Source organism: Cherax quadricarinatus, chromosome 26 (assembly GCF_038502225.1).
Source record: "Cherax quadricarinatus isolate ZL_2023a chromosome 26, ASM3850222v1, whole genome shotgun sequence".
In the NCBI taxonomy this organism is placed as follows: Eukaryota; Metazoa; Arthropoda; class Malacostraca; order Decapoda; family Parastacidae; genus Cherax; species Cherax quadricarinatus.
Window position 1 is genome coordinate 30043603 of NC_091317.1, and position 17466 is coordinate 30061068.

A 17466-nucleotide genomic window follows, 5' to 3' on the forward strand; every position below is an offset into this window, starting at 1 on the left:
GTACCTGTAGCCCAGGGCCCTCACAGTACCTGTAGCCCAGGGCCCTCACAGTACCTGTAGTCCAGGGGCCTCACATTACCTGTAGCACAGAGCCCTCATATTACCTGTAGCCCAGAGCCCTCACAGTACATGTAGCCCAGGGTCCTCACAGTACCTGCAGCCCAGGGCCCTCACAGTACCTATAGCTCAGGGTCCTCACAGTACCTGTCGCCCAGGGCCCTCACAGTACCTGTAGTCCAAGGTCCTCACAGTACCTGTAGCCAAGGGCCCTCACAGTACCTGTAGCCCAGGGTCCTCACAGTACCTGTAGCCCAGGGCCCTCACAGTACCTGTAGCCCAAGGCCCTCACAGTACCTGTAGCCCATGGTCCTTAGAGTACCTGTATCCCAGGGCCTTCACAGGAACTGTAGGCAAGGGCCCTCACAGTACCTGTTGCCCAGGGCCCTCACAGTACCTGTAGCCCAGGGTCTTCACAGTATCTGTAGCCCAGGGTCCTCCTAGTACCTGTAGCCCAGGGCCCTCACAGTAGCTGTAGCCCAGGGCCCTCACAGTAGCTGTAGCCCAGGGCCCTCACAGTACCTGTAGCCCAGGGCCCTCACAGTACCTGTAGCCCAGGGCACTCACAGTTCCTGTAGCCCAGGGTCCTCACAGTACCTGTAGCCCATGGCACTCACAGCACCTGTAGACCAGGGTCCTCACACTGCCTGTAGCCAAGTGGCCTCACAGTACCTGTAGCCCAGGGCCCTCACACTACCTGTAGCCCAGGGCCCTCACAGTACCTGTAGCCAAGGGTCCTCACAGTACCTGTAGCCCAGGGTCCTCACAGTGTCTGCAGCCCAGGGCTCTCACAGTATTGTAGCCCAGGGCCCTCACAGTACCTGTAGCCCAGGGCTCTCACAGTACCTGTAGCCCAGGGCCCTCACAGTACCTGTAGTCCAAAGGGCTCACATTACCTGTAGCACAGAGCCCTCATATTACCTGTAGCCCAGAGCCCTCACAGTACATGTAGCCCAGGGTCCTCACAGTACCTGCAGCCCAGGGCCCTCACAGTACCTATAGCTCAGGGCCCTCACAGTACCTGTAGTCCAAGGTCCTCACAGTACCTGTAGCCCAGGGCCCTCACAGTACCTGTAACCCAAGGCCCTCACAGTACCTGTAGCCCAGGGTCCTCACAGTACATGTAGCCCAGGGCCCTCACAGTACCTGTACCCCAAGGCCCTCACAGTACCTGTAGCCCAGGGTCCTTACAGTACCTGTATCCCAGGGCCCTCACAGGAACTGTAGCCAAGTGCCCTCACAGTACCTGTTGGCCAGGGCCCTCACAGTACCTGTAGCCCAGGGTCTTAACAGTATCTGTAGCCCAGGGTCCTCCTAGTACCTGTAGCCCAGGGCCCTCACAGTAGCTGTAGCCCAGGGCCCTCACAGTAGCTGTAGCCCAGGGCCCTCACAGTACCTGTAGCCCAGGGCCCTCACAGTACCTGTAGCCCAGGGCCCTCACAGTACCTGTAGCCCAGGGTCCTCACAGTACCTGTAGCCCATGGCACTCACAGTACCTGTAGCCCAGGGTCCTCACAGTACCTGTTGCCCAGGGCCCTAACAGTACCTGTAGACCAGGGCCCTCACAGTACCTGTAGCCCAGGGTTCTCAAAGTACGTGTAGCCCAGGGCACTCACAGTACCTGTACACCAGGGCCTTCACAGTACCTGTAGCACAGGGCCCTCAGTGCCTGTAGCCCAGGGCTCTCACAGCACCTGTAGACCAGGGTCCTCACACTGCCTGTAGCCAAGTGGCCTCACAGTACCTGTAGCCCAAAGCCCTCACACTACCTGTAGCCCAGGGCCCTCACAGTACCTGTAGCCCAGGGTCCTCACAGTACCTGTAGCCCAGGGTCCTCACAGTATCTGCTGCCCAGGGCTTTCACAGTATTGTAGCCCAGGGCCCTCACAGTACCTGTAGCCCAAGGCCCTCACAGTACCTGTAGCCCAGGGCCTTCACAGTACCTGTAGCCCAGGGGCCTCACATTACCTGTAGCACAGAGCCCTCATATTACCTGTAGCCCAGGGCCCTCACAGTACATGTAGCCCAGGGTCCTCACAGTACCTGCAGCCTAGGGCCCTCACAGTACTTATAGCTCAGGGTCATCACAGTACCTGTAGCCCAGGGAACTCACAGTACCTGTAGCCCAGGGTCCTCACAGCACCTGTAGCCCAGGGCCCTGACAGTAACTGTAGTCCAGGGCCCTCACACTACCTCTCGCCCAGGGCCCTCAGAGTACCTGTTGCCCAGGGCCCTCACAGTACCTGTAGCATAGGGTCCTCACAGTACCTGTAGCCCAGGGCACTCACAATACCTGTACCCCAGGGCCCTCACAGTACCTGTTGCCCAGGACCCTCACAACCTGTAGCCCAGGGCCCTCAGTACCTGTAGCCCCGGGTCGTCACACTGCCTGTTGCCCAGTGGCCTCATATACCTGTAGCCCAGAGCCTTCACACTACCTGTAGTCCAGGGTCCTCACAGTATCTGTAGCTCAGGGCCTTCACAGTACTTGTAGCCCAGGGCCCTCACAGTACCTGTAGCCCAGGGTCCTCACAGTACCTGTAGCCCAGGGTCCTCACAGTGTCTGCAGCCCAGGGCCCTCACAGTATTGTAGCCCAGGGCCCTCACAGTACCTGTAGCCCAGGGCCCTCACAGTACCTGTAGCCCAGGGCTCTCACAGTACCTTTAGTCCAGGGGCCTCACATTACCTGTAGCACAGAGCCCTCATATTACCTGTAGCCCAGGGCCCTCACAGTACATGTAGCCCAGGGTCCTCACAGTACCTGCAGCCCAGGGCCCTCACAGTACCTATAGCTCAGGGTCCTCACAGTACCTGTCGCCCAGGGCACTCACAGTACCTGTAGTCCAAGGTCCTCACAGTACCTGTAGCCCAGGGCCCTCACAGTACCTGTAACCCAGGGCCCTCACAGTACCTGTAGCCCAGGGTCCTCACAGTACCTGTAGCCCAGGGCCCTCACAGTACCTGTAGCCCAAGGCCCTCACAGTACCTGTAGCCCAGGGCCCTCACAGTACCTGTAGCCAATTGCCCTCACAGCAGCTGTTGCCCAGGGCCCTCACAGTAGCTGTAGCCGAGGGCCCTCACAGTACCTGTTGCCCAGGGCCCTCGCTGTAGCTGTAGCTCAGGGCCCTCACAGTACCTGTAGCCCAGGGCCCTCTCAGTACCTGTAGCCCAAGGCCCTCACAGTAGCTGTAGCCCAGGGCCCTCACAGTAGCTGTAGCCCAGGGCCCTCACTTTAGCTGTAGCCCAGGGCCCCTCACAGTACCTGTACCCCAGGGCCCTCTCAGTACCTGTAGCCCAGGTCCCTCACAGTAGCTGTAGCCCAGCACCCTCACAGTACCTGTAGCCCAGATCCCTCTCAGTACCTGTACCCCAGGGCCCTCTCAGTACCTGTAGCCCAGGTCCCTCACAGTAGGTGTAGCCCAGGGCCCTCACAGTACCTGTAGCTTAGGGCCCTCAGTACCTATAGCCCAGGGCCCTCACAGTACCTGTAGCCCAGGGTCCTCACAGCACCTGTAGCCCAGGGCCCTCACAGTACCTGTAGCCCTGGGCCCTCACAGTACCTGTAGCCCTGGGGCCTCACAGTACCTGTAGCCCAGGGCCCTCACAGTACCTGTAGCCCAGGGCCCCCACAGTACCTGTAGCCCAGGGTCCTCACAGTACCTGTAGCCCAGGGCACTCACAGTACCTGAAGCCCAGGGCCCTCTCAGTACCTGTAGCCCAGGGGCCTCACAGTACCTGTAGTCCAGGGCCCTCACACTACCTCTAGCCCAGGGCCCTCACAGTACCTGTAGCCCAGGGCCCTCACAGTACCTGTAGCCCAGGGTCCTCACAGTACCTGTAGCCCAGGGCACTCACAGTACCTGTACCCCAGGGCCCTCACAGTACCTGTTGCCCAGGAGCCTCATAACCTGCAGCTCAGGGCCCTCAGTACCTGTAGCCCAGGGTCGTCACACTGCCTCTAGCCCAGTGGCCTCACATACCTGTAGCCCAGAGCCCTCACACTACCTGTAGTCCAGGGTCCTCACAGTATCTGTAGCCCAGGGCCTTCACAATACTTGTAGCCCAGGGCCCTCACAGTACCTGTAGCACAGGGCCCTCAGTACCTGTAGCCCAGGGCCCTCACAGTACCTGTAGCCCAGGGCCCTCACAGTACCTGTAGCCCAGGGCCCTCCCAGTACCTTTAGCCCAGGGCCCTCACAGTACCTGTAGCTATGGGCCCTCACAGTACCTGTAGCCCAGGGCCCACTCGGTACCTGTAGATCAGGGCTCTCACAGTAGCTGTAGCCCAGGGCCCTCACAGTACCTGTAGCCCCGGGCTCTCACAGTAGCTGTAGCCCAGGGCCCTCACAGTACCTGTAGCCCAGGGCCCTCACAGTACCTGTAGCCCAGGGCCCTCACAGTAGCTGTAGCCCAGGGCCCTAACAGTACCTGTAGCCCAGATCCCTCACAGTACCTGTAGCCCAGGGCCCTCACAGTACATGTAGCCCAGGGCCCTCACAGTACCTATAGCCCAGGGCCCTCAGTACCTATAGCCCAGGGCCATCACAGTACCTGTAGCCCAGGGTCCTCACAGTATCTGTAGCCCAGGGCCCTCACAGTACCTGTAGCCCAGCGCCCTCACAGTACCTGTAGCACAGGGGCCTCACAGTACCTGTTGCCCAGGGTCCTCACAGTACCTGTAGCCCAGGGCCCTCACAGTACCTGTAGCCCAGGGCCCTCACAGTACCTGTAGCCTAGGGCCCTCACAGTACCTGTAGCCCAGGGGCCTCACAGTACCTGTAGCCCAGGGCCCTCACAGTACCTGTAGCCCAGGGCCCTCACAGTACCTGAAGCCCAGGGCCCTCACACTACCTGTAGCCCAGGGCCCTCACAGTACCTGTAGCCCAGGGCTCTCACAGTACCTGTAGCCCGTGTCCTCACAGTACCTGTAGCCCAGGGCACTCAAAGTACCTGTAGCCCAGGGCCCTCACAGTACCTGTAGCCCAGGGCCCTCATAACCTTTTGCCCAGGGCCCTCAGTACCTGTCGCCCAGGGTCCTCACACTGCATGTAGCCCAGTGGCCTCACAGTACCTGTAGCCCAAAGCCCTCACTACCTGTAGTCCAGGGCCCTCACAGTACCTGTAGCCCAGGGTCCTCACGGTACCTGTAGCCCAGGGTCCTCACAGTACCTGTAGCCCAGGGTCCTCACAGTATCTGTAGCCCAGTGCCCTCAGTACTTGTAGCCCAGGGCTCTCACAATACTTGTAGCCCAGGGCCCTCACAGTACCTGTATGACAGGGACCTCACAGTACCTGTAGCTCAGGGCCCTCACAGTATCTGTAGCCCAGTGCCCTCAGGACTTGTAGCCCAGGGCTCTCACAGTAGCTGTAGCTCAGGGCCCTCACAGTACCTGTAGCTAGGGTCCTCACAGTACCTGTAGCCCAGGGCCCTCACAGTAGCTGTTGCCCAGGGCCCTCACAGTAGCTGTAGCCCAGGGCCCTCACAGTACCTGTAGCCCAGGGCCCTCACAGTATCTGTAGCCCAGGGTCCTCACAGTACCTGTAGCCCAGGCCCTCACAGTACCTGTAGCCCAGGGCCCTCACAGTACCTGTAGCCTAGGGCCCTTACAGTTGCTGTAGCCCAGAGCCCTCACAGTTGCTGTAGCCCAGGGTCCTCACAGTACCTGAAGCTCAGGGCCCTCACAGTAACTGTAGCCCAGGGCCCTCACAGTAGCTGTTACCCAGGGCCCTCACATTACCTGTACCCCAGGGCCCTCAGAGTAGCTGTAGCCCAGGGCCCTCACAGTAGCTGTAGCCCAGGGTCCTCACAGTACCTGTAGCCCAGGGCCCTCACAGTAGCTGTAGCCCAGGGCCCTCAAAGTACCTGTAGCCCAGGGCCCTCTCAGTACCTGTAGCCCAGGGCCCTCACAGTAGCTGTAGCCCAGGGCCCTCAGAGTACCTATAGACCAGGGCCCTCACAGTAGCTGTAGCCCAGAGCCATCACAGTACCTGTACCCCAGGGCCCTTTCAATACCTGTAGCCCAGGGCTCTCACAGTAGCTGTAGCTCAGGGCCCTCACAGTACCTGTAGTCTAGATCCCTCACAGTACCTGTAGCCCAGGGTCCTCACAGTACCTGTAGCCCAGGGCCCTCACAGTACCTGTAGCCCAGGGCCCTCAGTACCTATAGCCCAGGGCCCTCACAGTACCTGTAGCCTAGGGTCCTCACTGTACCTGTAGCCCAGGGCCCTCACAGTACCTGTAGCCCTGGGCCCTCACAGTAACTGTAGCCCTGGGACCTCACAGTACCTGTAGCCCAGGGCCCTCACAGTACCTGTAGCCCAGGGCCCTCACAGTACCTGTAGCCCAGAGCCCTCACAGTACCTGTAGCCCAGGGCTTTCACAGTACCTGTAGCCCAGGTTCCTCACAGTACCTGTAGCCCAGGGCACTCACAGTACCTGTACCCCAGGTCCCTCGCAGTACCTGTAGCCCAGGGCCCTCATAACCTTTAGCCCAGGGCCCTCAGTACCTGTAGCCCAGGGCCCTCACACTGCCTGTAGCCCAGTGGCCTCACATACCTGTAGCCCAGAGCCCTCACACTACCTGTAGTCCTGGGCCCTCACAGTACCTGTAGCCCTGGATCCTCACAGTACCTGTAGCCCAGGGTCCTCACAGTACCTGTAGCCCAGGGCCCTCACAGTACCTGTTGCCCATGGCCCTCACAGTACCTGTAGCCCAGGGCCCTTAGAGTAGCTGTAGCCCAGGGCCCTCACAGTAGCTGTAGCCCAGGGTCCTCACAGTACATGAAGCTCAGGGCCCTCACAGTACCTGTAGCTCAGGGCCCTCACAGTATCTGTAGCCCAGGGCCCTCACAGTACCTGTAGCCCAGAGCCCTCACCGTAGCTGTAGCCCAGGGCCCTCATATTAGCTGTAGCCCAGGGCCCTCACAATACCTGTAGCCCAGGGCCCTCACAGTAGCTGTAGCCCAGGGCCCTCACAGTACCTGTAGCCCAGGGCCCCCACAGGAACTGTAGCCCAGAGCACACACAGCACCTGTAGCCCAGGGCCCTCACAGTATCTGTAGCCCAGGGTCCTCACAGTACCTGTAGCCCAGGCCCTCACAGTACCTGTAGCCCAGGGCCCTCACAGTACCTGTAGCCTAGGGCCCTTACAGTTGCTGTAGCCCAGAGCCCTCACAGTTGCTGTAGCCCAGGGTCCTCACAGTACCTGAAGCTCAGGGCCCTCACAGTAACTGTAGCCCAGGGCCCTCACAGTAGCTGTTACCCAGGGCCCTCACATTACCTGTACCCCAGGGCCCTCAGAGTAGCTGTAGCCCAGGGCCCTCACAGTAGCTGTAGCCCAGGGTCCTCACAGTACCTGTAGCCCAGGGCCCTCACAGTAGCTGTAGCCCAGGGCCCTCAAAGTACCTGTAGCCCAGGGCCCTCTCAGTACCTGTAGCCCAGGGCCCTCACAGTAGCTGTAGCCCAGGGCCCTCAGAGTACCTATAGACCAGGGCCCTCACAGTAGCTGTAGCCCAGAGCCATCACAGTACCTGTACCCCAGGGCCCTTTCAATACCTGTAGCCCAGGGCTCTCACAGTAGCTGTAGCTCAGGGCCCTCACAGTACCTGTAGTCTAGATCCCTCACAGTACCTGTAGCCCAGGGTCCTCACAGTACCTGTAGCCCAGGGCCCTCACAGTACCTGTAGCCCAGGGCCCTCAGTACCTATAGCCCAGGGCCCTCACAGTACCTGTAGCCTAGGGTCCTCACTGTACCTGTAGCCCAGGGCCCTCACAGTACCTGTAGCCCTGGGCCCTCACAGTAACTGTAGCCCTGGGACCTCACAGTACCTGTAGCCCAGGGCCCTCACAGTACCTGTAGCCCAGGGCCCTCACAGTACCTGTAGCCCAGAGCCCTCACAGTACCTGTAGCCCAGGGCTTTCACAGTACCTGTAGCCCAGGTTCCTCACAGTACCTGTAGCCCAGGGCACTCACAGTACCTGTACCCCAGGTCCCTCGCAGTACCTGTAGCCCAGGGCCCTCATAACCTTTAGCCCAGGGCCCTCAGTACCTGTAGCCCAGGGCCCTCACACTGCCTGTAGCCCAGTGGCCTCACATACCTGTAGCCCAGAGCCCTCACACTACCTGTAGTCCTGGGCCCTCACAGTACCTGTAGCCCAGGATCCTCACAGTACCTGTAGCCCAGGGTCCTCACAGTACCTGTAGCCCAGGGCCCTCACAGTACCTGTTGCCCATGGCCCTCACAGTACCTGTAGCCCAGGGCCCTTAGAGTAGCTGTAGCCCAGGGCCCTCACAGTAGCTGTAGCCCAGGGTCCTCACAGTACATGAAGCTCAGGGCCCTCACAGTACCTGTAGCTCAGGGCCCTCACAGTATCTGTAGCCCAGGGCCCTCACAGTACCTGTAGCCCAGAGCCCTCACCGTAGCTGTAGCCCAGGGCCCTCATATTAGCTGTAGCCCAGGGCCCTCACAATACCTGTAGCCCAGGGCCCTCACAGTAGCTGTAGCCCAGGGCCCTCACAGTACCTGTAGCCCAGGGCCCTCACAGGAACTGTAGCCCAGAGCACACACAGCACCTGTAGCCCAGGGCCCTAACAGTACCTGTAGCCCAGGGTCTTCACAGTACCTGTAGCCCAGGGTCCTCACAGTACCTGTAGCCCAAGGCCCTTACAGTAGCTGTAGCCCAGGGCCCTCACAGTATCTGCAGCTCAGGGCCCTCACAGCAGCTGAAGCCCAGGGCCCTCACAGGACCTGTAGCCCAGGGCCCTCACAGTACCTGTCGCCCAGGGCCTCACAGTACCTGTAGCCCAGTGTCCTCACAGTAACTGTAGCCCAGGGCACTCACAGTACCTGTAGCCCAGGGTCCTCACAGTACCTGTAGCCCAGGGCCCTCACAGTACCTGTAGACCAGGGCTCTCACAGTACCTGTAGCCCAGGGTCCTCACAGTACCTGTAGCCCAGGGTACTCACAGTACCTGTACACCAGGGCCCTCACAGTACCTGTAGCTTTGGGCCCTCAGTACCTGTAGCCCAGGGCACTCACAGCACCTGTAGACCAGGGTCCTCACACTGCCTGTAGCCCAGGGTCCTCACAGTATCTGCATCCCAGGGCCCTCACAGTATTGTAGCCCAGGGCCCTCACAGTACCTGTAGCCCAAAGCCCTCACACTACCTGTAGCCCAGGGCCCTCAAAGTACCTGTAGCCCAGGGTCCTCACAGTACCTGGAGCCCAGGGTCCTCACAGTATCTGCATCCTAGGGCCCTCACAGTATTGTAGCCCAGGGCCCTCACAGTACCTGTAGCCCAAGGCCCTCACAGTACCTGTAGCCCAGTGCCTTCACAGTACCTGTAGCCCAGGGGCCTCACATTACCTGTAGCACAGAGCCCTCATATTACCTGTAGCCCAGGGCCCTCACAGTACATGTAGCCCAGGGTCCTCACAGTACCTGCAGCCTAGGACCCTCACAGTACTTATAGCCCAGGGCCCTCACAGCACCTGTAGCCCAGGGCCATCATAGTACCTGTAGTACAGGGTCCTCACACTACCTCTAGCCCAGGGCCCTCACAGTACCTGTTGCCCAGGGCCCTCACAGTACCTGTAGCCCAGGGTCCTCACAGTACCTGTAGCCCAGGGCACTCACAGTACCTGTACCCCAGGGCCCTCACAGTACCTGTTGCCCAGGACCCTCATAACCTGTAGCCCAGGGCCCTCTGTGCCTGTAGCCCTGGGTCGTCACACTGCCTGTAGACCAGTGGCCTCACATACCTGTAGCCCAGAGCCCTCACACTACATGTAGTCCAGGGTCCTCACAGTATCTGTTGCCCAGGGCCTTCACAGTACTTGTAGCCCAGGGCCCTCACAGTACCTGTAGCACACGGCCCTCACAGAACCTGTAGCTCAGAGCCCTCACAGTACCTGTAGCCCAGGATCCTCACAGTACCTGTAGCCCAGGGCACTCACAGTACCTGTAGCCCAGGGTCCTCACAGTACCTGTAGCCCAGGGCCCTCACAGTACCTGTAGCCCAGGGCCCTCACAGTACCTTTAGCCCTGGGTCCTCACAGTACCTGTAGCCCAGGGCACTCACAGTACCTGTACACCAGGGCCCTCACAGTACCTGTAGCCCAGGACCCTCAGTACCTGTAGCCCAGGGCCCTCACAGCACCTGTAGACCAGGTTCCTCACACTGCCTGTAGCCAAGTGGCCTCACAGTACCTGTAGCCCAGGGCCCTCACACTAACTGTAGCCCAGGGCCCTCACAGTACCTGTAGCCCAGGGTCCTCACAGTGTCTGCAGCCCAGGGCCCTCGCAGTATTGTAGCCCAGGGCCCTCACAGTACCTGTAGCCCAGGGCCCTCACAGTACCTGTAGCCCAGAGCCCTCACAGTACCTGTAGTCCAGGGGCCTCACATTACCTGTAGCACAGAGCCCTCATATTACCTGTAGCCCAGGGCCCTCACAGTACATGTAGCCCAGGGTCCTCACAGTACCTGCAGCCCAGGGCCCTCACAGTACCTATAGCTCAGGGTCCTCAGAGTACCTGTCGCCCAGGGCCCTCACAGTACCTGTAGTCCAAGGTCCTCACAGTACCTGTAGCCCAGGGCCCTCACAGTACCTGTAACCCAGGGCCCTCAAAGTACCTGTAGCCCAGGGTTCTCACAGTCCCTGTTGCCCAGGGTCCTCACAGTACCTGTAGCCCAGGGCCCTCACAGTACCTGTCGCCCAAAGCCCTCACAGTACCTGTAGCCCAGGGCCCTCACAGCAGCTGTAGCCCAGGGCCCTCACAGTAGCTGTAGCCCAGCGCCCTCACAGTACCTGTAGCCCAGGGCCCTCACAGTACCTGTAGTCCAGGGTCCTCACAGTACCTGTTGCCCAGGGCCCTCACAGTACCTGTAGCCCAGGGCCCTCACAGTACCTGAAGCCCAGTGCCCTCACAGTACTTGTAGCCCAGGGTCCTCACAGTACCTGTAGCCCAGGGCCTTCACAATACCTGTAGTCCAGGGTCCTCACAGTACCTGTTGCCCAGGGCCCTCACAGTACCTGTAGCCCAGGGCCCTCACAGTACCTGAAGCCCAGGGCCCTCACAGTACTTGTAGCCCAGGGTCCTCACAGTAGCTGTAGCCAAGGGCCCTCTCAGTACCTGTAGCACAGGGTTCTCACAGTACCTGTAGCCCAGGGCCCACACAGTACCTGTAGCCCAGAGCCCTCTCAGGAACTGTAGCCCAGGGCCGTCACAGTACCTGTAGCCCAGGGGCCTCACAGGAACTGTAGCCCAGGGCCCACACAGCGCCTGTGGCCCAGGGCCCTCACAGTACCTGTTGCCCAGGGTCTTCACAGTACCTGTAGCCCAAAGTCCTCACAGTACCTGTAGCCCATGGCCCTTACAGTAGCTGTAGCCCAGGGCCCTCACATTATCTGCAGCTCAGGGCCCTCACAGCAGCTGTAGCCCAGGGCCCTCACAGTACCTGTAGCCCAGGGCCCTCACAGTACCTGTAGCCCAGGGCCTCACAGTACCTGTAGCCCAAGGTCCTCACAGTAACTGTAGCCCATGGCACTCACAGTACATGTAGCCCAGGGTCCTCACAGTACCTGTAGCCCAGGGCCTTCACAGTACCTGTAGCCCAGGGCCCTCACAGTACCTGTAGCCCAAGGTCCTCACAGTACCTGTAGCCCAGGGCACTCACAGTACGTGCACCCTAGGGCCCTCACAGTACCTGTAGCCCAGGGCCCTCAGTACCTGTAGCCCAGGGTCCTCACACTGCCTGTAGCCCAGTGGCCTCACAGTACCTGTAGCCCAGGGCCCTCACACTACCTGTAGCCCAGGGCCCTCCCAGTACCTGTAGTCCAGGGCCCTCAGAGTACCTGTAGCCCAGGGCCCTCACAGTACCTGTAGTCCAGGGTTCTCACAGTACCTGTAGCCCAGGGCCCACACGGTACCTGTATCCCATGGCCCTCACACTACCTGTAGCCCAGGGCCCTCACAGTACCTGTAGCCCTGGGTTCTCACAGTAACTGTAGCCCAGGGCCCTCACAGTACCTGTAGCCCAGGGCCCTCACAGTACCTGTAGCCCAGGGCCCTCACAGTACCTGTAGCCCAAGGCCTTCACAGTACATGTTGCCCAGGGTCCTCACAGTACCTGTATCCCAGGGCCCTCACAGGAACTGTAGCCAAGGGCCCTCACAGTACCTGTAGCCCGGGCCCTCACAGTACCTGTAGCCCAGGGTCTTCACAGTACCTGTAGCCCAGGGTCGTCACAGTACCTGTAGCCCAGGGCCCTCACATTAGCTCTAGCCCTGGGCCCTCACAGTACCTGTAGCCCAGGGCCCTCACAGTAGCTGTAGCCCAGGGCACTCACAGTACCTGCACCCCAGGGCCCTCACAGTACCTGTAGCCCAGGGCCCTCAGTACCTATAGCCCAGGGCCCTCACAGTACCTGTAGCCCAGGGTCCTCACACTGCCTGTAGCCCAGTGGCCTCACAGTACCTGTAGCCCAGGGCCCTCACACTACCTGTAGCCCAGGGCCCTCAAAGTACCTGTAGTCCAGGGCTCTCACAATACCTGTAGCCCAAAGCCCTCACAGTACCTGTAGTCCAGGGTCCTCACAGTACCTGTAGCCCAGGGCCCTCACGGTACCTGTAAACCAGGGCCCTCACAGTACCTGTAGCCCAGGGCCCTCACAGTACCTGTAGCCCAGGATCCTCACAGTACCTGTAGCCCAGGGCCCTCACAGTACCTGTAGCCCAGGGCCCTCACAGTACCTGTAGCCCAGGGCCCTCACAGTACCTGTAGCCCAAGGCCCTCACAGTACCTGTAGCCCAGGGTCCTCTCAGTACCTGTATCCCAGGGCCCTCACAGGAACTGTAGCCAAGGGCCCTCACAGTACCTGTAGCCCAGGGCCCTCACAGTACCTGTAGCCCAGGGTCTTCACAGTACCTGTAGCCCAGGGTCCTCACAGTACCTGTAGCCCAGGGCCCTCACAGTAGCTGTAGCCCAGGGCCCTCACAGTACCTGTAGCCAAGGGCCCTCACAATGTCTGTAGCCCAGGGCCCTCACAGTACCTGCACCCCAGGGCCCTGACAGTACCTGTAGCCCAGGGCCCTCAGTACCTGTAGCTCAGGGCCCTCATAATACTTGTAACCTAGGGCCCTCACAGTATCTGTAGCCCATTGCCCTCACAGTACCTGTAGCTCATGGACCTTACAATACCTGTAGCCCAGGGCCCTCACAGTACCTGTAGCCCAGGACCCTCACAGTACCTGTAGCCCAGGGCCCTCAGTACCTGTAGCTTAGGAGCCTCACAGTACCTGTAGCCCAGGGCCCTCACAGTACCTGTAGCCAAGGACCCTCACAGTATCTGTAGCCCAGGGACCTTACAATCCCTGTAGCCCAGGGCCCTCACAGTACCTGTAGGCTAGGGGCTTCACAGTACCTGTAGCCCAGGGCCTTCACAGTACCTGTAGCCCATTAGCCTCACAGTACCTGTAGCCCAGGGCCTTCACAGTACCTCTAGCCTAGGGGCCTCACAGTACCTGTAGCAAATGGCCCCTCACAGTATCTGTTGCCCAGGGTCCTCACAGTATCTATTGCCCTGGGACCTCACAGTACCTGCCAGGGCCCTCACAGTACCTGTAACCCAGGGACCTCACAGTACTTGTAGCCCAGGGGTCTGACAGTGCCTGTAGCCCAGGGGTCTGACAGTGCCTGTAGCCCAGGGCCCTTACATTACCTGTATTCCAGGGTCCTTCACAGTTCCTGTAGCCCAGGGCTCTCACACTACCTGTAGCCCAGGGCCCTCACACTGCCTGTAGCCCAAGTGCCTCACAGTATCTGTAGCCCAGGGCCCTCACATTACCTGTATCCCTGGGTCCTTCACAGTACCTGTAGCCCAGGGCTCTCACTCTACCTGTAGCCCAGGGCCCTCACACTGCCTCTAGCCCAGGGGCCTCACAGTACCTGTAGCCCAGGGCCCTCACACTACCTGTAGCCCAGGGCCCTCACAGTACCTGTAGTCCTGGGACCTCACAGTACCTGTAGCCCAGGGCCCTAACATTACCTGTATGTCAGGGGCCTCACAGTTTCTGTAGCCCAGGGGCCTACGAAAATGTTAATCCATCTCTGATTACACGTAGACTGCGTGGTGCATGTAGTGTGCAGAGTGCACATAGACTGTGTAGAGTGCACACAGGCTATGCAGCGTGCACATAGACTGAAGAGTGCACGTAGACTGAAGAGTGCATGTAGACTGTGCAGAGTGCATGTAGACTGTGTAGAGTGCACATACTTTGTGCAGAGTCCACATAGCGACGTGACATACCTTGGTAGTAGTTAAAGTATTTTGCCTCTTTTCACAATAAAATAATTTGAGCAATTTACAACTCCAGAATTTGAGATTAATCATTAGACGACATTTCTGTCTGTCTTAGATGTCTCAGTCTGTCATAGACGTTTTTTGGTCCTTGAACGGCTGAGACATCGTCAAAATTATTTACTTTAATTTGTGGGTGAGTTGTGATTTCCTCTTCTAATTTAGGTTGCTCATGTACGTGCTTATCCAAGACTTTAAAGTGAGTTTAGCAGCGCGGTGTTTTTTTTTTTACGTGTTTGTGTTACCGAACATTACAGTGTATAGAGAGACTTCCACTTAGTTGACTATATTTACCAGACATCCTGTTTATTTGTTTTAGATCACAGCGAACACCACAACAGCAGACCTTCATAACACCACAGCGGAAAATCCCCTCTTCAACGCAACAACGGTGGTGACCAATGAATCGGACAACGGCACTACAATTGCTGGCAGCCTCGGTGCCAACAAGACCATCACAGTGAAACCCAGTGTTGATAAGGTTGCTGGTAAGTCTCTGGCACTCATCTAGAATACAGCATACCAACGGATTATGTTATAGTTATCAGGAAGCTTTAAATCCACGAGATCACGCAACGCCTGGGGAGTGGGAGATAATCAAGACTGATCTGAAGGTATGATCTCAAGGTACTCTAATTTTTGGACCAAGAGCTCTTCACCAACATAAGAGTCCCTCCTTTTCCATGAAGGATCGCGGAGTACGGATCCAAGAGTACCAATCAAAATATTAACTTTTACAGTAGACTTTATGTGTGACCTACTGCAGGATCTTGAAGGTCATCATCTTTATGTGTGACCTACTGCAGGATTTTGAAGGTCATCATCTTTATGTGTGACCTACTGCAGGATTTTGAAGGTCATCATCTTTATGTGTGACCTACTGCAGGATTTTGAAGGTCATCATCTTTATGTGTGACCTACTGCAGGATTTTGAAGGTCATCATCTTTATGTGTGACCTACTGCAGGATCTTGAAGGTCATCATCTTTATGTGTGACCTACTGCAGGATCTTAAAGGTCATCATCTTTATGTGTGACCTACTGCAGGATCTTAAAGGTCATCATCTTTATGTGTGACCTACTGCAGGATCTTAAAGGTCATCATCTTTATGTGTGACCTACTGCAGGATCTTAAAGGTCATCATCTTTATGTGTGACCTACTGCAGGATCTTGAAGGTCATCATCTTTATGTGTGACCTACTGCAGGATCTTAAAGGTCATCATCTTTATGTGTGACCAACTGCAGGAACTTAAAGGTCATCATCTTTATGTGTGACCTACTGCAGGATCTTAAAGGTCATCATCTTTATGTGTGACCTACTGCAGGATCTTAAAGGTCATCATCTTTATGTGTGACCTACTGCAGGATCTTGAAGGTCATCCTCTTTATGTGTGACCTACTGCAGGATCTTAAAGGTCATCATCTTTATGTGTGACCTACTGCAGGATCTTAAAGGTCATCATCTTTATGTGTGACCTACTGCAGGATCTTAAAGGTCATCATCTTTATGTGTGACCTACTGCAGGATCTTAAAGGTCATCATCTTTATGTGTGACCTACTGCAGGATCTTAAAGGTCATCATCTTTATGTGTGACCTACTGCAGGATCTTGAAGGTCATCATCTTTATGTGTGACCTACTGCAGGATCTTAAAGGTCATCATCTTTATGTGTGACCTACTGCAGGATCTTAAAGGTCATCATCTTTATGTGTGACCTACTGCAGGATCTTAAAGGTCATCATCTTTATGTGTGACCTACTGCAGGATCTTAAAGGTCATCATCTTTATGTGTGACCTACTGCAGGATCTTAAAGGTCATCATCTTTATGTGTGACCTACTGCAGGATCTTAAAGGTCATCATCTTTATGTGTGACCTACTGCAGGATCTTAAAGGTCATCATCTTTATGTGTGACCTACTGCAGGATCTTAAAGGTCATCATCTTTATGTGTGACCTACTGCAGGATCTTAAAGGTCATCATCTTTATGTGTGACCTACTGCAGGATCTTAAAGGTCATCATCTTTATGTGTGACCTACTGCAGGATCTTAAAGGTCATCATCTTTATGTGTGACCTACTGCAGGATCTTAAAGGTCATCATCTTTATGTGTGACCTACTGCAGGATCTTAAAGGTCATCATCTTTATGTGTGACCTACTGCAGGATCTTAAAGGTCATCATCTTTATGTGTGACCTACTGCAGGATCTTAAAGGTCATCATCTTTATGTGTGACCTACTGCAGGATCTTAAAGGTCATCATCTTTATGTGTGACCTACTGCAGGATCTTGAAGGTCATCATCTTTATGTGTGACCTACTGCAGGATCTTAAAGGTCATCATCTTTATGTGTGACCAACTGCAGGAACTTAAAGGTCATCATCTTTATGTGTGACCTACTGCAGGATCTTAAAGGTCATCATCTTTATGTGTGACCTACTGCAGGATCTTAAAGGTCATCATCTTTATGTGTGACCTACTGCAGGATCTTAAAGGTCATCATCTTTATGTGTGACCTACTGCAGGATCTTAAAGGTCATCATCTTTATGTGTGACCTACTGCAGGATCTTAAAGGTCATCATCTTTATGTGTGACCTACTGCAGGATCTTGAAGGTCATCCTCTTTATGTGTGACCTACTGCAGGATCTTAAAGGTCATCATCTTTATGTGTGACCTACTGCAGGATCTTAAAGGTCATCATCTTTATGTGTGACCTACTGCAGGATCTTAAAGGTCATCATCTTTATGTGTGACCTACTGCAGGATCTTAAAGGTCATCATCTTTATGTGTGACCTACTGCAGGATCTTAAAGGTCATCATCTTTATGTGTGACCTACTGCAGGATCTTGAAGGTCATCATCTTTATGTGTGACCTACTGCAGGATTTTAAAGGTCATCATCTTTATGTGTGACCTACTGCAGGATCTTAAAGGTCATCATCTTTATGTGTGACCTACTGCAGGATCTTAAAGGTCATCATCTTTATGTGTGACCTACTGCAGGATCTTAAAGGTCATCATCTTTATGTGTGACCTACTGCAGG

At 56.5% G+C, this 17466-nt stretch overlaps 1 protein-coding gene across 1 annotated transcript in view; it reads left to right on the top strand.

Annotated features, from left to right (window-relative positions):
• Positions 1 to 17466, top strand: part of LOC128691580 (uncharacterized) — an 84477-nt gene that overhangs the window by 50041 nt on the left and 16970 nt on the right. Inside the window, exon 6 of the mRNA XM_070088887.1 lies at positions 14739 to 14907. Within this exon, the coding sequence (XP_069944988.1) occupies positions 14739 to 14907 (169 nt within the window). The remainder of the gene's footprint in view (positions 1 to 14738; positions 14908 to 17466) is intronic.